This window comes from Antechinus flavipes, chromosome 1, assembly GCF_016432865.1.
Source record: "Antechinus flavipes isolate AdamAnt ecotype Samford, QLD, Australia chromosome 1, AdamAnt_v2, whole genome shotgun sequence".
In the NCBI taxonomy this organism is placed as follows: Eukaryota; Metazoa; Chordata; class Mammalia; order Dasyuromorphia; family Dasyuridae; genus Antechinus; species Antechinus flavipes.
In genome coordinates this window covers 478499513-478520962 of record NC_067398.1, presented here as the reverse complement: position 1 = coordinate 478520962, position 21450 = coordinate 478499513, and the positions used below count along the sequence as shown (strand labels likewise).

General features: G+C 30.8%; 1 protein-coding gene across 1 annotated transcript in view; it reads right to left on the bottom strand.

Annotated features, from left to right (window-relative positions):
• Positions 1 to 21450, bottom strand: part of PRKDC (protein kinase, DNA-activated, catalytic subunit) — a 159001-nt gene that overhangs the window by 69078 nt on the left and 68473 nt on the right. The window contains exons 37-52 of the mRNA XM_051970227.1: positions 20764 to 20949; positions 20262 to 20366; positions 19494 to 19661; positions 17727 to 17854; positions 15747 to 15951; positions 14692 to 14870; positions 13691 to 13859; positions 13316 to 13381; positions 10273 to 10345; positions 8623 to 8771; positions 6970 to 7107; positions 6522 to 6641; positions 5338 to 5481; positions 4563 to 4714; positions 3362 to 3493; positions 324 to 435 (exon numbers count right to left, since the gene is read on the bottom strand). Of these exons, the coding sequence (XP_051826187.1) occupies positions 324 to 435; positions 3362 to 3493; positions 4563 to 4714; positions 5338 to 5481; positions 6522 to 6641; positions 6970 to 7107; positions 8623 to 8771; positions 10273 to 10345; positions 13316 to 13381; positions 13691 to 13859; positions 14692 to 14870; positions 15747 to 15951; positions 17727 to 17854; positions 19494 to 19661; positions 20262 to 20366; positions 20764 to 20949 (2226 nt within the window). The remainder of the gene's footprint in view (positions 1 to 323; positions 436 to 3361; positions 3494 to 4562; positions 4715 to 5337; positions 5482 to 6521; positions 6642 to 6969; positions 7108 to 8622; positions 8772 to 10272; positions 10346 to 13315; positions 13382 to 13690; positions 13860 to 14691; positions 14871 to 15746; positions 15952 to 17726; positions 17855 to 19493; positions 19662 to 20261; positions 20367 to 20763; positions 20950 to 21450) is intronic.

The window sequence follows — 21450 nt, the reverse complement described above, 5'->3', positions numbered from 1 at the left end:
AAAAAAGAAAGAAAGAAATGTCTGCTTCACATAAGCATTATAAGGATAAAATGAGATATGTTTTTTATATTTCTAAGATATCGTACTGTATTTTATGCATCAACATGTTCTCACTATTGATCTATAATGATAAACAATACAAGTATCATCATCATTGGATTATAATTTAAAATGATATCAACATAAGGTATATTGATTACCAAAATTAAAAAATATTTTTTAAAATGCTTACAAAAGGACTTTCCTATATAGTAGGTATTCAATATGTTATTTGAATTATAAATTATTATAGGAAAAAGTAATTTATATAGAAGTTCACTTACATTTTCCTTCTTAGCAATATATTGAAGAATTAATCCCAACACTTCTGCTGCAGCTGCATATACTTCTTTATACTTTATGAAAGACATATTATTGACCAAAGCTTGAAAGTATCTACAAATTATAAAAGATAAACAAATTCATAAAAATTCATTTAACTAGTATGCTATGAACCAAATTACGCATATAAAACAAAGTACTATAAGCTCTTCATCACAATTCAGAAAGCAGACCTGAAAATAATTCTTCAATAAGCTAACCAGTCCAACATACAGTTGGATCAAAATACCAAGAAAATCCTGGATATTATTCAACAAAGTTTTTGGAAACATTCATATACTGTTATATAGAAAACTATGCTATAACTGCATATGAAAAACTGTATGAAGTATACCTTTACTGTTTTGGATCCATATATTCATTAGTATGGGTAGTCCTTCTAAGAGAGTACCATTAGTGAAGATTGCAAACTTTCCACACACTCTTAATCTGTATTACTCTTATCCATGTCTTTTTATAAATCCATTCTTCAGTTTCCTTAATATTTTGGATAGGCCATTATGGTATTAAGGTTCCCGTAGTTTTTGTTTTGCTACTTTACTAGGTACCCTTCTTTCCTATTCATACTTGTCTCTGATGAATTTAGACAAAAGATCAAAACTATCTACAAAAAATTTTTGCAACAAACTGTTTTTACCATCAAGAATAGTGATACCACCACAACTGATAGCACAATCTTGGTTGTATTAATAAAAAATGAAAATAGCACCAAAGAAAATAAAGACCAAGGGTTGGACTAGATCAATTATATCAGAAGAAAGTCCATGATGAAGTGATACAAATGAGAGCAGTGAGAGACTGATTCTGAAGGTATCAGAACATACAGAAGACATAGCAAAAATGTGGGATCCCCCCAAAAATTGAGAAAACTTGAACAATGCCTATCTTCTCCTATATATAAAACTTGAGTATACAGAAGCCTTTAATGGGGAGGATGGGAGATGGGAGTGAAAGGAAGACTGTGAGCCAGGTACTGAAATCACTGACAAAAGAGTTTGTTATATAAGGACCACTTCGAGAACTGCCCATTTCTTCTCACTATTCTGTGAGAGCTATTCATGACGCCCTGGGTTTTCCCACTAAGTGATGGGTATCCTCCAACTGCTGATTTTTTCCTGATAAGCACCATTTCATAAAGGCAATCCTTTCTTTCTTTCTCAGTTCTACTCCAGATGCTTTCTGTACTTTTCCATGTCCTCACCAGCAGACTTGTCACCACTGGGATGATTCCCATCTCTGACAGCCCTCTTTCAATTGTTGAGTTTATGCCCCAGTAAACAACTTCATGATATACCACACAAACCTCATTAATTTCTAGTTTATTTTGATATAATATCTTCTTTGATTAAAATTGGTAAGCTTCTTGACTTGTTTTGCTTTTAATGATATTCCCAGTTCTTAGTAACATGTCTGGCATATGGCAAGAGCTTAAAAAAATATTTCACCCACCTACCTAGCTGCCTACCTGATACCAGAATCCACACTAAATGCTATTATATACGGAGAAGAAAATGTCAAAAGAAGAAAGGATGTTAAAATACAGTGGTGGGGAGACCTATAAGTTGCAAAGAGGAATAAGCAATCTGCTGATTCTCCCTCCAAGACAATTAAGTACTCATCAGGGTGTGTAAGAAGAAGAGCAGACAGTACTAGACATGATTGCCAATATGGCACTGAGACCTATTAATGCAAGAAAGAACATAAAAGGAAGAGATCCAAAATGAAGTAGAAAAAAAGATGTCAACAAAGAAGAGTATAACTGAAAAAAATATGAACTAATCTCATAGAGAGTATGAAGGATAACTGATAGGAAATCAGTTTTCTCCACTGTTACCTTTGTAATATCATGGTATTGTAAGTAAAAGTAAGTAAAGTTGGAAGCATGTGAAGACTCGTAAAGAACTGAAGTGAGAACACAGATGAGAATCACACCAAATGGACTAATATTTGCTTTCTCTGACATGGCACCCACAGTGATGAAATCCCATAGCCATCTGAATAACTTGATTAACCTTCCCAAAGAACTAGTGATAGTCAGAGGATAATAGAATTTAGAGTCAGAAGAAACATAAATAATTACTTAGTCCTGGCCCCATAATTTTAGATGAGGAAAGGGGGATTCAGAGAGAATAACTATCCAAGTCCAACTGGTAGGAAGTTTGGTTTATGTCTATTTTTCTCTATATAGACTTGTATGTCTATTTTGTAGAGTTATTCGAATAGGCTTAAGCTGCTATCTTAACTGTACTCTACTTTTTTATCTTTATTTTTTCCCCTGATTCAGTACTATTTAGAATTCTTTAAAAGATGATGATGTGACTGAACAAAGAAAAAAATTCTCCATTTAGGACTTATCAGTATAGACCTAGTTCTATAATCATTCTTAATAGCAAAAGCTACAAAATTCAAGGCATAAAGGATACTACTTTACTTTATATTCTAACATTTTCTATACATGTTATGAAATAGGTATGTGGTGCACATTAAAATTTAAAATTTTAGCATATCAGGACAGTGAAGCAATAAGAATTCTTATTCTAATAAAAGTCAAATGACTTGAGGCAAATTATTTCTGATTTTTTATCCTTAGTTTTTCTCATCTATATAGTAAAAACTAACTCTAAGATCCTATGAAAATAGGTAAGTTCTATTCTGGGGGAAAAGGCAGAATAATCAAAAATGAACAATAATAACAAATTTCATTTGGAATCAAAGATTTTCTTCTTCTCTCAGGTATAAAATAAGGAACCAATTAAACAAATTCCTACAAAATAAAATTCCCTGAAATATTTCTCATATTCATACAACATAATCCCTTGCATTAAATGTCCTTCTGGAATCATTTTTTTTAAAAAGCATATTTTTATTAACCTGGATTTCTGGTCCTGGCACAGAATTTTAACCAAAGAGTTTTAGTCCATTTTGCTCAATCTACATTCTAATACATAAAAATATCAATACAAAAAGATATGATTCTCACCTTGTACTTTCTATACCACTTTTTGAATCATAGGGAGGTAAATTATTTGCCATTATAATTCCTAATAGTTGAATTCCTACTGAATTGTCTTTTGAATTGGGATCTCTATTAGAAAACTTTTCAAATATTATCCTGAAACACAAAAACAAAAGGAAAAACAAAACTAAATGTTCCATTAAATTATAAAAAAAATTTACATAAATACCTTTGAAAAGTTTACACCAAAAAACCCACAAACGTATAGAAACTTTCCCTATGAAATTCTATGACACTATTGTTTTTCCTTCACATTCTTCTAGCATCCATTATTGCTGTTCAGTTGTGTCTGACTCGTTATGACCACATGAACCAAATTGTGCATGTGATTTTCCAGGCAAGGATACTGGAGTAGTTTACCATTTCCTTCTCCCATGAATTAAGGCAAATAGATTAAGTGACTTGCCCAGGATCACACAAGTAGTAAAGTACCCGAGTTAACATTTGAACTCAGATCTTCCTAACTCCAGGCCCAGCACTCCGTCCACTGAGTCTTTTAGCTGCCTCTATTTGCATTCAGATTAACCTACTGTTTTGCTATTGATACATTTGATGATGTCCTCTTTTCCCTTCTTTCTACATCTTTTCAAAAACTAAACAAAGTTTTTTCATCTTTAAGTTATATTTTCATTATTAAAATTAATGTTTTTAGAACTATTCCATTATTAGAATCACATACTTTAGTAACTATTCTAAAAAAAAAAAAGTGAAATATACTTAAATAAATAAAAAAATGCAATAAAAATGCGATGGAATATGAAAGAAATCAGTCTTATTCTAGTTTTCTCAATTAATTAATTTATTACTGTCAATATAATCCAAGCCATGGTTAAAATAATGTACTGCCAAACATATTTACACTAAGTTCATGTGTATCTAAGCCTCTGAACACAGAAAAAGACATGATATTTACCTAAATTTGTGAAGTTTACATAAGGAAAACCAAGTAATACGAAATAAAAGCAAGTAGATTTATGAGGTATTTAGCGCAATTAATAACTCAATCAATTCCAATAATGCCAACCAATTTAGTTTTATGATTTCAGTCTGTCCTTTTTCATTCAAACAAAAATATTTATAAGACAATTATATTTTGAGAAATATAGTACCTTCCTAATAATTAATTTTTTTAACAAGTTTTTTTTTTTTTTAACTAACTTTGTACCTGTATGGTATGGATAAACAATCCTTCCAGCATTCAACAACAGTTTTTATGATTTCAAGATTGTGCCTAAACACAGCTCTTTTTGGGTGAAAGACATGTTTCATCAAGAACTGAAGTAATCTATTTGCTAGTAGTTCATCTTTAGGAACACCCTGAAAAATATGGAAATTATGTAGTCACATGTAATCCTAAAATTTTTAATACCAAAATATTTTAATAAAAATGCAAAAGTAAATTCATAAATATTTTCTTTAAAATCATGAATCTCTGGAATACTTAAGTAAAAATTACCCTTAGTCATCAAAACACTCTAAATTGTATTCTGTACTACTCCACAAAGACAAAAAAGCATAAAACAATTTTTTTGGAAATACTCTGAAAAGTGTTTAAATTCTTTTTTTCATTTTGAAAGGAGTAGGTTTCATTAATCTGAAAATTTCAGTTTTGAGAAACATCTAATTCTCCAATGATACTAAATAAATGAGGCATTATTGTAGTTGTAAAATACTTTGCAAACTTGAAATACCATATAAATGTAAACAATTATTATATTCATTCTCTTTTATTGAAAAAAGCTAACAATAAAAATGTTTTTGACACCAAAAGAATTTTAAATTATAAAATCCCTTAGAATTAAATTATTCACTTTAAAAATATTTACCCATTCTGCAAAATACTAACAATATGGTAGCATATTTGATAAAATGGATAAATTACATCATATTGGATATTTGCAATAATATAAAACTAATTCAATTATATATAAAATTATTACTTTGGGTGTAGCGATGCTTGTCCATGAAAGAACAACTACCACTATTTCTACCACCATGTAATGAATCCCTTCTCCTCCATTGTTTTCAGAAACAACTAGCTGTAGTAAAGGATTAAGCCAATGTTTTGCATATGGCCGGAAAACCTAAAAGAAAAATTTAAAATAAAAAATTAAAAGGTTATTTTAAAAAATCAATATTAAATTTCAAACACCTGTTCAAAAGTTAACTTTTTATTTTAAAAATTGAACTAAGTCGATAAATAAAGTCAATTCAAGAAAATAAATTCAGAGTTGAAAGATCCTTTACTCAATCTATGTCTAAAACCTATCAATCAATGGTAATGGCTTACTTTTTTATGCAATGTTATTGCTGGGGTAACTTCTATAGAGATTAATATAAAGAAACCCACAGGAACCCTTATTCCATATGACTAATATGCAAACCTAGTTTGTGATTCTGAATGACTTCTGGATCTATCAAAACTTTAAACTCAAAACCCAACGGATGAGCTGCTGACATTCTAAGAAAAGAAAAAAAAGTGGCATGAAACTTGAAAAAAATTCCAAAAGAACCCTTCTATAAAATGTTCTAGAAATGACATCTTTAAGTAAGTTCCCTAGATAATTACTTTTAAGAGGATAACAAAGTGCTTTGACTTTGCAAGCCTGAAAGTGCTATAAAACTGTTAGCCATTATTATTATTAAAGATCCTAAATCATTGAGTATTTACTGCAAGCCAAGCATTGTCTGCTATGTATTCTGAACATATACCACTCATAAATGTGAAAATGCAAGCATCAAAAATTATACAGAATGATCATAACTTTTTTTGATCTAGACCTGTGAAAAGAATTCCTAATATACTAAATTCTTTCACTGATTCAGAGATAAAAATTCATTATTTTCCAGAAACAGTTCAGTGAGTACTGTCAACATGAATGAACAGTTCTCTGACTACTTTTCTATTACAAACAATTCTTTGGAGGACCAATTAATGGAGTTATCAATACGAGGCAAAGAAGGTGGAAAGATAAGAAAAGAGAAGCAGACAGCTCTGAAAATATACAATCTTTTTTTTTTCCTGTTCTGACTATAAGAGAAATCTTTTTGTATTTAGTATGTTTAAATTAGGTACTAAAATAAGGAAATGAAAAATTTAAAAATTACCAAAAACATTACTTACTTCTTCAGTATTTATAATGAGTTTAGCTAAGAAAAGACGAATATTTAGTGGTGTTGATGGATTTTCTAATTTATTATGAAGAAACTTCATCCATGGAGGAAGATTTGGTGGCTCTGAACCCTGGAACAAATAAAAAATACACACACGACACACACATATAAAGATGTGTGTGTGTATAAATAAATACATAAATATCTATACACATATAAAAATAACCTAGGCATGTCACTTAACTTTCTTCACCTACAAAATGAGGATTAGATGCTTTCTGATGTTCCTTCCATCCCTAGCAATACAATCTCATGTACACTCAAAATTATATAAAGAAAAAAAACTAAAACTATCTGTTTATACTATATACAATTACTTTGAAACAAGGTAATTAACAATTTTTCAATATAATCCCCCACCCAAATAAAATCAATTAAAAGGATGTAGAGTGAAATACCTCTTTTACATGAGGTGTGATATGGTTTCTCTGCATATGCTTAATCAGAGCTGTCATGGTTGTCATACACTCATGCTGATTTAGTTCATCCATTTCTAACTCCATTACATCATCTTGGACCATGGAGTCAATACGTTCCTATAGAAAAAAAAGAAGGCAAGGGACTGCTATATCATGTTTTCACTTTCAATGTATATGCCATTCTTTAACAAAAACATACAAAACAAACCTCCAGGAGAGCTTATTTTGAAAGAACTACTGAATAAATTGAGATGTCTGGTTTTGAGAATATAATAGACAAATTCCTGATCTTTTCTTGCTTCCAATTTAATTCCTTAAAGAACCATTTTTTATAAACTCTTGCTGAAACCACTAATTCCTTTTGCTTTGCTTCCTTACCTAAATATTCAAAAATACTCACTATATTCCACAAAACTGTAAATCCCTTGAAATCGGGTACCAGTTCACTCTGTTAATAGAGTATTTCATTTTTTAATTCTGTTAGCCTTTCCTCTTAGACTTAGAGGAAAGAGAAGTGCAAAAGACAAAAGCTAGATTAAAAACACACAAGGCAGTTTTTTTTTTTAAATAATAAATTTTAAAGAATTTTATACCCTGAAAACATAAACAACTGCCTGAAAAATCATAGGCAATCTTAGAAAATGTTGTTTCTGACCTTGAGAACACTAAAGCAGAAATAAGAAAGCTTGTACAAGTAGGATATTGACATGCTGTCCCTAAATTTCTGGTTGAGCACTGTAGCAATGGCCATGAGTTTTCAGAATATTTTCCTGCTCAAAAAAAGCTTTCCATACATTCATTTCAGTTGGAAAGTTCAATTAAAAAAAACAACCAACAATACTGTTGAAGAGTTCAGATTCTGACTTATTTAAGTTACTTTAGATCAAATAACTGAGCTAAAATATAATAATGTATATCTCAGGAATAGAAAAAAAATAAAAAGAGGCCATTTGGAGTATGGCAAAATTTGGTTAAACTGATGGCAACTGAAGAAATTCTAGGCAGCATGGAGGATGGAAAAGAGACAGACACACACAAATACAATTCTCAAAGACAAATTATTTTTCAATTTCACATTCAAGATTGGGCATGTCACTATTATATTCCACTTAAAGCACAAGTAACCAAATTGTAGTTCAAAGTTTTCTATTTGTTCTAAAAATAAATATATCATAGCAGTCAGTGAAAATATCTAGAGTTGGAAAGTGGAGTGCTGAGCATGAGTGAAGAACAGAATGAAGGCCAATGTCATTGGATTATATGTAGAAAAGAGGAAAGTGTAAGACGTATGGAAATGTGAGTATGGAAATTTTTTCAACTAGCACAGATCACAACCTACCAATCAATTAGAAGAGAAGGTCTAATCAGCAGCCTTAAGTACAGAGGGATTAAGGAACTTATTTAGCATCACACAGCCAGGAAGTACAGATGGAGAATTTGAATCAGGCAAATACTAACTAAGCCCAGCATTCCATCCACAGTACCTTGTGGCCTCTGGAAAACGTGTACCCAAGCATGCACACATGTTTTCCATTGCAAATAGATTTTTAAAAAAGCACATGCTAAATTTCTTATCATGTATTAAACATACTTAAACCAATATTTTTCTATGTTTTAAAATGGTATTATTACCCTTCTCCGGAAATGAACAACAGTAGCTTTAGAATCTTGGGTACTGTATGAATAGCTCTGTACTCCAGTAGAGAAGTCAAACTGACTCATTTCCTCACTCAGACTGCTGTCTGCCATATATGACAATGAAGACAAATAGTGAGGTCCCTCTGGAAAAAAAAAAAGTGAATGAATAAAAAAAAGCATTTTCTATGAAGAAAATAAGGGGAGAAATCTTTCTTTAAAAGATCATTAGCAAATAGCTGTTTGGTATTATTACACATATAAATTTGTAGATCATTCTAGGACTTAACATAGAGAATTTATGTTTTTGCCAAGATTTCAAAAACTTTTTGTAATAAAAATACAGAAACTATTAACAAATATGGTTGATAGTTTTTTTTTCCCATAATAATACCTCTTTTTTAATCTGATTTTTTTTACCCAATCATTTTTTGGATCTGTCATTTTATCTTTTGGTTATTTAAAATTGTGTCTTTGTGACCCCTTATGAGGTTTTCTTGGCAAAGAGATTGGAGCGGTTTGCCATTTCCTTCTCCAATTCATTTTACAAAGGAGGAAACTATGTCAAAGAGGATTAAATAACTTGTCCAGAGTCATATTGCTAGTAATGAGGACAGATTTGAACTCAGGTCTTCTTAACTCCAGGCTCAATGATCTATTCAATGAAGCAGCCCTAATCATTCTTAGACAAATTAATTGATTTTATTACTTTCAAAATTGTCATTTTGCACATCACCAAAGGAAACATTCAACTAGTTATATTGAAACCTGACTCAATGAGTAAAAATATTGAATAGAACCAATAATTCCTTATTATGTTGAAAGAACATAGCCCACAATGATGAATGTAGCTCTTTTTAAAAAGAGGTAATGAGGTAAATCAGGCCAATTCCAAGAGACTTGTGATGGAGAGAGCCATCTGCATCCAGAGAGAGACTGTGGGCTCTGAGGATGGATGAAAGCATAGTATTTTTGTTGTTGGCTTGATTTTTGTTTTCTTTCTCATTTTTTCCCTTTTTAGTTTGATTTTTCTTGTGCAGCATGATAATGTGGAGATATATAGAGAAGAAATGTACACGTTTAACATATATTGATTTACTTGCTGTCTAAGGGGCGAGGGGAAGGAAGAGAGAAAAATTTGGAATGCAAAGTTTTGCAAGGATTCATGAATGCTGAAAACTATCTTTGCATATATTTTGAAAATAAAAAGCCATTAAAAAAAAAAAAAAGAACATGGCCCATTTATAAATTATCCCATGGAACTTTTAGCCTCCTACTTCGCCACTTACATTTCTTATTCCTATTATCAAATGTCACAACCCAACATTATGTATTCTATATATAATTTTTAATTCTATATATAATTTTCCTCCTGACAGATGACAAATTTAACATGAAGAATGAAACTTTTTTTAGATGGATTCAATATGGGAATTTTTTTTTTTGCATATCCATATTTATTACATGTTTGTAACATGTATGAAATGTATACACGTTACAAACATATTTGTTAGGTTTTGTTTTACTTTTTTCTTCTTCCAAGGAGGAAAGTGAAAGGAAGAGAAATGGTTAACTGGGGGGGAAAAGCTCATTAATTTAAAAAATATTAACAGAAATTACTTTTTCACTATTTCAAGAATATCTTACCTGAATCACCATTTGCTGCATCTCTGGCTTCCTTTCTAATAGCAATATATCTTTTCTTCCTTTCCATAGGGACCTATGGAAAGATAAAGATAATAAGATAAGGTAAAAACAACAAAAAACATTTAAACTTCTACAAAGACACTTTTTGATATTTTCCAAATTTGAAATTTTACAATTTCTTCCTCTTCAATAATATGCAAATATACGACTCCCTGCACCCAGAATACACATCATATATAATCTCAAAAGCCATTCAGACAATTTGCATCTAAAAATATTCCCTCTACAACATATCCAACATGGGATCTTTTATACTTTGCTTTAAGACTTTCTGGAAAAAAAACCCCAATAGTTATTGAGGCAGTTCATTCCACTTTTGGATAACTAATTGCTAGAAAGTATTTCCTTACATTGAACCAAAATTTACTACTTTGTGTTTTTTCTACTCATTGCTGCTGCCCTTTTTTTTTTTGGGGGGGGGGAATCCCCAGTTCATTAATATCTGTCTTAATTGTGGCAGCTAAGACTAAGATATTCTATATGTGATCTAATTACAGAAGAGTACACTGGGAGAGCACCAGACTCAGATTCACCAAACTGAAATTCAAAGCCTTTCTTTGGGATTCTGGGCAACTCAGATGCTTTCTGGGTCTCAGCTTTCTTTATTTAAAAAATGAGACAATTGGATGTATGTCTCCTTTTGGGTCTAAATTCACAAGCCTTCAGAATCACTGCCTGTGTTTCTTATATTAAACCTGAATTTTATGGAATTTTCCAATTAGCTCATGTCACAGACTGTGGTCTGTGTAACATTTTACTTGGAAAGTTTTGGTGCAACAGAGAGTGATGATCCTGGAGTCACGAAAATGTGAAATTGATTCCTAGCATGTAACTATAGGCAAGTCACTCAACTTCTTTCAATCTTAGTTTCCTCATCTATAAAATGGGGATAATAATGGCATTTACTTCACAGGGTTGTTGTGAGGATCAAACAAGATACATATATGAGATACCTTGTAAACTTTTAAGTGCCAAAAATCAATTCCAATAACTATTATTAGTTTATAATGGAGAGGACAAATACAGAAGGAGATGAACTAAACTTTCAGCTGGTTCTTAAGATGCCAAAAACTTAGCAATGGGCTAATAAGTGAATTTCACTCAAATGACAACTCCCCTGTTCACCTCATTTCTCAGTCCCATAGTATTTTTATATCAATTAATCTTCCACTTGAAACAAATACTCTGACTTAATGATATATTATGGCCATAAATATCAATAGCTTTCAACGAAATTAGAAAAAAATTAGAGCATAACTACTGATTTTAAGACCAAACTCCACTACTACCACTTCATAGTGCTATACTGATTATGATTATTATTATTTGGGGGGGGGGACCTAAGCAATTGGGGCTTAAGTGACTTGCCCAGGTTACACAACTAGGAAGTGTTATGTATCTGAGACCAAATATGAACTCAGGTCCTCCTGACTTCAGAGCCAATACTCTATTTACTGTGCCATCTAGCTGCTCCTGACTATGTTATTTTAAAATATACCCTAGAATCTGAACAATTCAGCATTAAGTCTCTGTTTTAGTCAGTTATTTGTGGTATGTGATTCTGAAGAACAGTCTCATACATCAATGGTGATTCACACATCAGTCTCACACTCCATGATTTGTGACTTTAAACTCGTGTGAATTAAAACTGATTATCTATCATTATGAAAAGCAGTCTTCCCATAATAGATTCCTGTTAGAAATAAAACATTTCTCTCCTGATCTAACTTTAACTTTGTAAGCAAATGTCAATCAACTAGTTACAGGCAAACTTTAGGGAAATTCTTCTTCCTTTAACCCATTTTTATTGAAAATATTTCAGAAATGTGCTTCAGGATACACTATTCCAAAATTTTTCATTGTTGATTCAGGATTTTATAATTCCTCAGGGATATAATTCTTTATACTGATTCTTGTTAGAAAAAGTACGAAGCAATAGCAATGTTCTGGGATTACCAACTGTAAATTACTTTTCTATTCTCAGCAGTACAATAATCCATGACTACTCTGAAAGACATCTATTGAAAAATCCTATCCATATGCAGGGGAGAACTGATTAGGTCTGAATACAGATTGAAACATAACATCTTTCTCTTTTTTAAATTTTATTTTCTTGAGGTTTTTTTTTTCCATTAGGTGGGAAAGCTATGTTTTCTTGTACAATATGACTCTTATGGAAATGTTTTACATAACTTCACACATAGTTTCTTAAGGAAGCTGAGGATAGGGACAAGGGAGAGAACCTGAAACTCAAAAGTTTCAAAAACAAATGTAAAAAACAAAATTTTTAAATGTAACTGGAAAAATATTAAATATTTTTTAAAAGAGGAAAAAGTAGAATTTCATTAAAAAACTATTCTAATGTCTAATTCAAGGTGTAGAAGTGACCCTAAGTTCTCAAAGCCACATACATAAAAAAAAAAAAAAAAAGACAAAACCACAATATGGTCTATGCAGTTCCCTCTCTCTGCCTTCCCTCTCCTGTCTTCTAAAGATTTGAAAAAAGAAACAAATAAACAGACTATATTAAGTAATATACAGTATTTGGTCTACTCAATAATATTAATTTAACTAACTGTAACCAATTGATGTACGTAATTTTTGCCCAACAATAGCAAAGGACAGGGCATAACCCCCAAAGATTTATCAGAAATATACAAAAAAAATTATCAAGAATGAAAGAATATACAGCATAGAGAGGTTTTAAATTACACTGGTAGAGAGAATTCTCATACCAATAAAGTCAAATATTCACAAAAGACCACAAATAGGAGAAAGGGCTGAATATGAATCAGTAACAACTTCTCAAGTAGTTTTTCCTCTAAATTTCTAACATTTTATTTTGTTATCATTTGACTCTTCTCCTAAAGATCAAATTGATAATTTTGATTAGCTGGGTTCCAATTCAATGAAGTTGCAAATGATTAAGAAAATACTTAAAAATACTTTAAAGCTGCACCGAACACAGAAAATTTTTACTCACCTCAACTTCTACAGGAAACGTATAGCAGTGTTTCAAGTCTATCAAGTTTTCCAAAATAAACAAATTCTACAAAAACAAAGAATAGAAATATGAAAATTAACAATATGAAAAGTAACAGAACAGTAAAAAATTTTTCATCAAAGCTATTTAAAGCTGACAGTATTTAATTACAAGAAAATATTTTTCAACAATACTATCCAGGCCAAGAAAATCAAAGCTATCACAATCACATATTTAAATTCATCCACATCCATCTGGAAATACAATAGAAAGAACCTGGTAATATGACATACAGTTTCAATTGATTTAATGTAATTCCTAAAACTGGCATAAATAACAACATTAGCAATAGTAAATTCCTCCAGAAAGGCCTACCTTCTCTGGTTTTTCAGTAAACAGAAAGCCCTGGTAAAATTTCATTTCACTGAATACACGGCAGAGAATAGCAATGGCACAGTTATATGCAGCACAATGATAAAGTCTTCTTTTCTCTAGCAACTGAGTCTCACCAGCCATATTTTCTGTAAATGCATCATAACACAATCTGTAAAACATACCCAAAGTTATGATCAATTAATCTTCCATTTTAACCAAACACTGTGACTTACTAACATCACAGCCTCAAATGTCAACAGTTTTTGATTCCATTAAAATAATTCTCCTATATATTCAGTCAATCTGATAACAAGTTGATACTGCTTTGAAAAATTTTATGTAGATTTTTGCACTTAATACTATTTTATTTTTTCTAATTATATGTAAAAATAGTTTTCATCATTCATTTGTAAGATTTTGAGTCCCAAATTTTTCTCCCTTCCCTTCCCAAGACAGCATGCAATCTGATATTGGTCATACATGTAGAATTATGCTAAACACATTTCCCCCATTAGTCATGTTGTAAAAGAATCATAACACAAAGAAAAAAACCACAAGAAAGAAAAAAGTGAAAAAAAATATTGCTTCAATCTGCATTCAGATTCTAAAATTCTTTCTCTGGATATGGATAGCAAAAAAATGCTATATTTGTTATGAAAACATATATCATTATATTAAATTATATAAAACTGGCACATGTTCATATTATATCAAATTCATGTTATATGACAAATAATAGTTCTAAAAGTCTATCTCAAATCTATAGGAAAAAGAATCAGAACAAATTAACATAGGAAATATGATTCTTTATGAAACAACATGATTGAGTAAAAACATCTCTGCTTCTCACTAAGAAAGTGTATCCAAGTTTACTAATAAAAAACGTCTACATCACAGAAAACATCAACAATTTACATTTTATTATCAAATATATAAATTTAATATCTCTTCATATCAATAGGGCATATATAAATTATAAATGGGCTTAAGTAAAAACTTACTTAATAAGTGTCTTAGTGAGTTCATTTCCTTCTACAATGGAAGAGCCATGGAAAACTTGATTAATTCTAGATTCTTTGGAGTGAACATCATCTTTTGGGAGACGAGAATATAACACCTCAAGCATTTTATAGTAGCCCAACTTTTTGGTGACTTGAGTATCAAAAGTAGATTCACTTAACTGAAAAAATTGAACACACAAAAATTGCTTGGTCTTGTATAATTTTCTTAGCAGCAAATATCTTATAATAAGATAAATATCAATACTTCTACAATGCCAGTACTTTTCTATTCCTCTTTCAGAATATATGTGTTTACATACAAACATACCATTTAAAAAGCAATGCTTAACAAAATGCCAATTTAAAAATTTGGGGGTGCAATTACCACATAAATAACTGATTAGCTAGTTGTACCAAGGCCAAAACTTTATAGTAATGAGACATTATATAGATAGCATCATAAATTTCAGGGAGTCCAGGTAACTAAATCTGAGAAGAAGTATGATTTGAAAGAGTATTAGATCTGGTGTGAAGGAAGACATGGGCAAATCTGGGCTCTGATATCATCTGTGTCACTGGTTTGTCATTTATCTGATCCTCAGATTCCTCAATTATAAATGTAAATATTTGTATTTGTACTATCTATGTCACTTGACTGAAAAAAGCATTTCCAAGCTTTAAAATACTACAGAAATCGAGCTATTAGGAAGTACATATGATTGTATATGAGAAGTGAAAACTGAAGGTGAAACTTCAGGTAAGTAACCCTGTTTATAATTATTTTCATATTAAGTTGTACTGCCCAGGGCTTTCAAGAATTAAAATAAATAATGTTAAGATTGCATTCATGTTACAGTTTGGTATTTACTAAATATTTAGAAATGTACCTCACACACACACACCCTTACCTTACAAAATAGAGTTAGTGGGCAATATGTAATCTGTTTCTTAACTGAAAACATTAACAACTGAATACATTGTTCTGAACAATTTTAGTCTAAGTGAACAATATTTTAAAGACATAAACAATATTTAACTTATTAAATATGTGGTACCTTTGTAAATCTGGACTTCAGTACATCAAGGGCTTCCACTATAATACTACTAAAGAATTCCCTCAGAGCAGCCAAGCTGCAGTGCCACAAAAGGGTCAGGAGACAGCGATCCACAAATGCCAGGCGGGGGATGTTTGACAGATCATCTTTCTGGAACATTCTATGCACAGTATCCAGCAGAGCTACTTGTGTGGCAGAGCTACTCCTGAGAAAAACAGCAATTTTGAGTTCTTCCTATTATCAACTACAAAGTAAACTTTATAAACTTCCAGTATAAAACTAAGAGCACAATGCAGCTTGTCAAAAATTTAAGAATAAGATTATGACATCAGAGATAGTATTCAATTCACCATTATCACATTCTATTATTTGGTGTTCAATCTGTGAATGCCACTGTATTCAGATGAGATTGTGACAGGCTTACATGTAGTTATGTACAGCCATCAATAAAAAATGAAATTTAAAATACTGAATTATGTGAACCACCATCATATTACCCTAGCACATACATGAGATTATTCTGCACCACAACCACTGGTGGGAGATGCTTCCTTTTAGTGAATGGAACTTAGAAATGTTCTGACCAAAAACAATTTTTGCTTCAACAGTTAACACAGCTGTTTATGCACATTCCATGTCTATCACTTTTTTTCTGTCTCTCATCCCTTATAGCTCTATATATGCTTCAAGCAATCTTTCACATAGCCTCCTCATTAATACTTTTTCTTCTCCCTCCTTCCAACTCAAACAATTGCATTAAGAAAATATCTCACAACCACAATCTCCAGTCCCTTTCTGAGTATAAACACAGAAATAAACAAATGAAATGTAACTATACCTAAAAATCACAAGGGTTGCTACATACCTATAATCAAGGAAAGGGGAAACCAGAGTAACTACATTAAAGTAATGAAAATAATACTGTTTGATGAACTGATGCTAAGTGAAATGAGCAGAACCAGGAGATCACTTTACACTTCGACAACGATATTGTATGAGGATGTATTCTGATGGAAGTGGATTTCTTTGACAAAGACTCAATTTCAATTGATAAATGATGGACAGAAGCAGTTACACCCAAAGAAAGAACACTAGGAAACGAATGTGAACTATTTGCATTTTTGTTTTTCTTTCCGAGTTGTTTTTACCTTCTGAATCCAATTCTTCCTGTGCAACAAGAGAACTGCTCGGTTCTGCACACATATATTGTATCTAGGATATACTGCAACATATTTAACATATATAGGACTGCTTGCCATCTAGGGGAGGAGGTGGAGGGAGGGAGGGGAAAAATCGGAACAGAAGCGAGTGCAAGGGATAATGTTGTAAAAAATTACCCTGGCATGGATTCTGTCAATATAAAGTTATTATAAAATTTAAAAAAATAATAATAATAATACTGTTTGGAAGTCAAGAATCTTGAAAATGGCAGACTTCAATCTACAGCATCAGTAGTCAAGATGTAAACTTGAATAGTTACACAAAAGTCTTCATACGTCTAAATTTTCTTTAGTTAAAAAGGACCCACATGCAAAACTTTAAAATTCCCATTAAATTCCATTTAATTGTATTGTAATAATACCTTTTTTTACTCTCAATTTTTATTAGTAGCAATAAATATAATAATTATAAAACCTTTCATGAAAATCCTACTGTGACAACTCATCACAGAATGGATGTGATTCTTGAAGGGTAGGCCTCACATTAATTACAGAGGAGGCAATAGTAGTATTCAAAAAATAAAATGGAATCTAAAGACAGAAAAACATGGGTTCTGAACCCAGCTCAGTTGCTTACTAGCTATGTGACCTCAGGGTAAGATATTTTATCTTTTTGAGTTTCCTCATTTGCAAAATGTAAAAAAAAATTTGCATTACACCATCTCACAGGATTACTCTAAAAATCAGGTTTGATAGAATGTATAATTTGATAAATTACAACTTCTCTATATGCACCTCAAAATTTTAGAAAATGATTTACCTTCTAGAAATCCTTTGGAAAGTAGTTTGAAATAATTCTTCTATTACATGCCTCTGGTCCCGACAAAGAATTTCTGTCATGAATTGTAGTAACATAGGGCTCTGGGATAATTCTAATGCATCCAGGAACTGAGAAAACAAATTTTGGTCAAAATATAACTATTTATTTTTGATATGTTCATGATTAATGAAGAAGAATTTATTTCTGGATTTTATTTTACACATTTCTCATTCATTCTTGACTATATATTTGATATTCAGACTATTTTATTATAGTCATAGTAGGTAAGTAAACAGATAAGAAAAAGATAAAAAACTGGTCTTTATTAAACACAATTTAGGTATGTAATAAACCAATATTAGGGTATTCAAACAATTACTTTATTTGAATATAGTATAAAACAATAAATATTTTTGAAGAACCTAAAACCAAAAAAAGAATAAAAGTTTGAAAATTATTTTACACTGACCCAGGAAAAGTATGTATATGTATATGTATTATGTATATTTTGGCTATGTATATGTATATACATGCCAACATATGTGTATATATAAAAATGATGAAGAATAGTTAACATAAAAATATATTTTACTGATGGGAGGTGGAGACAGGCCTGTAGAATGTATAAAGTATTATACTTATATCAAGCATACCACTTAAAATAAAACAACAATTTATCTGTTACAATTTTTACAGAACTGTTTGGGATACTGTGTCCAGGACCACAACAAAAAATAACTTTATTTTTATATAAATATAAAGTCAGTATGAATCAGAGGTAAAACTGGAATGCAGGGCTTCCTGATTTCAAGATCAATCACCAACTCATTATACAAGCTGTTTTTTTCACCATAAATTTTTTTTTAAGTCAACAAAAATCTATTTTTTTCTCTCTTCCTCATGTTGTTTGAGTTCACTATATTTCTTAATTTTTCAAGTTGTCTATTTTTCCCAATATTATAGCTCATGTGTATAAATTGTACTCCTAGTCTTGCTTACTTCACTCTGCAACTTCATTACATCCTTACATTCATTAATCATAATTTGTTTAATCCTTCTCCAACTGTTAACTGTTGTTAGTTTCCAGTTTTTAGCCATATGACATAAATGTTTTTTAAGTTTTTTCCCCTCTTTCTTTGATTCCTCTGGGATATTTGCCTAACAATATTTCACTATCACAGGATAGGCACAATTTACTGACTTTTGTACAGTCCCACACTCTGCTTCTCTACCAACAATGCATAATCATACCTGTTTTCTCACAGTGTTTCCAAATTGTCACTTTTTAAAATTTTTGGCCAACTTTGTCAATTTTTTAAGTATTAAGATTTCTCAGAATTGCTTTTATTTGCCTTGCTTTAATCATAATAGTTTGAAACTTTTTTCATATAGCTACAGAATGGATTTCAACCTTAGAAAACTTCTTATTCATATTCTTTGACCATTTATCAATAGAGAAATGGTTCTGACTCTTATCAAATTCAATTAATTCCTTGAATATTTTGAAAAATACCCTTATCGGAAAAATTGCCTATTATTAATCTTACTAAATGAAAAAAGGAAAAACTTTCCTAAAATATTGAAGCTTGTTTTCAGAATTACTTGAACATGTAGAATTTATTCATTATGATTTTTCTAACCACATGAGAATATCTTTTTATTTGTGACATCTGCATTAATCATTTTTATTTTTGAAAACAGAAAAGGAATTGAATAAATGGTTAACAGTCAACATTTCAGATTTATACAATTGTATTCATTATTTACCTTCTTTGTGCAGTCCACATAATTGTTGTACTTCAGAGTTCCCTGGACAAATTCATGAGATGTCATTGGGAAATTAGAAGCCACAAGCTTTTCAAGAGCAAGCTTAAGGTCTTCAAGTCTTTCCCCAGTAAGATTGGTAAAGAATGGAAGAATAATCAAAGCTTGACCCTGTTAAGGAAATATCAGCAATCAGAGACATATGAAATCATACTAAAAGCAACCAATAGTCTATATTGATTAAAGTGCTATTTACTAAAGATAATTAAAATAACAGCTTGTGTAAAACTAATTATTTCAGTATCATGCTTAAATTTCATTTTAAGGGCAAAACCTGAATCAAATCCTCCAACTTAGCTTTCCTTTTTTTAGGTCACTCACTAATTAAAATCTTGGCAAATTCACAGGAGAAAAAAAATAAAACACATAAATACATACACACATACATCTACATGCACAATTATATATGTTGCAAAACTATATTATAAATTCAAAGGATATTTTCTATTAATCCAAACAGACTTTATGTAATTCTGTACAGATCCATGACACCAAAGAGGGAATCAAGCCTGGAATCCAAAATTGCCCCTGAGTGGAGTGGACCATTCCCTATCTTCCTCATATCATAGAAAAGCAGAACTAACAGCACTCAAGTGAGCAAGAAGAAAAATAGATTTCTTGAATAATCTCCAAAGTTCTAAGACTATAAGAATTTCTCTTCTTCTGTATCATTCTATAAATATTCATGTAAAAGAAAAAAACATAACTTGCCTTTAAATTCAAACCCAACTTTGGATCATCTAATAAACTGGTATACGTAGTAAAGACATCCAAGAAAGCTCCATGATTGATACTAAAAGATACAGACGAGTCTATCTGAAGGGATTAAAAATCAACAATAATAATTTGGACAGTTTTTATACCTTCCCAAAAGAATATTACTCCCCCTACATTTCCCTCATACTTTAAATTTCACAAATGGAATATAATTCTTAAGGCTTTAATTGTTTTTCTAATATTTTACTATTTTACAAATTAAGATAAAATAGGCAGAAACACTCTAAAAAAGCAAAACTCACTCCCCAAATACAAGATTTACAACATTATATGGAAGAATGAAAATGACAAATATTGTTATTAACAAACCAAAATTTTAAAATTCATTTTAATCATAACATCACATTTTAAGAAACTTCAGAAAGAAACTGCTTAATAAAAGTATTTTGGAGAAAGCTATAAATACAAAAGCCATTTTAAAATAACTGCAAAATACCTGTAGAATTTTAGCCATCAGAGTCAAAACTGCCATTTTGCTTTCTGGAACAGAATCTTTAGCCCACCATGTATCAAGTTTCTTCCAGTTTTGAAGAATTGTTGCCACTAACTTCATTCCTTGCTGTTTTCGCACAGCTCGATCCCGGAAGCTCTGATCTAACATACCATTCAAAATGGCACCCACCTAAATGAAAAGTTTTCTTTTACCATTGCTGGCTGACATAGCATCATATTCTGGATTGATAAACAAGTTACTACTAATACTCAGCCACAAAATTATCATCAGAAGCTAAAAGATAGTACCGTTATTAATCATACAAAAGAAAATACAGATTTTAGGAACTGATCTTTAATAGAGTAGGTAGGTAAGGCAAATAAACCAACAGAAATACTCTACACTTTCATTAAAAAAAATTTTTTTTAAATAAAAGTATTACTCTTGTCATAATAATTGGCCTCCTCAGAGCAATGCAGATTTTATTTATACTAAAAATTTGGCATAAACTAAGTGTTCTAGAAAAGTGTTCATGAAAAATTATAGTCAAAGAAAACCAAAATTTTATCAATAGATGACACCTAGAAACAAACCCCTCCCCCTAAAAAGAGGTTTCAACCCCTATCAATAGTTTTTTTTTTTTTTTTTTTTTTTCTGGGTAATAGTGATAATTTCTGTATAATTATTCAA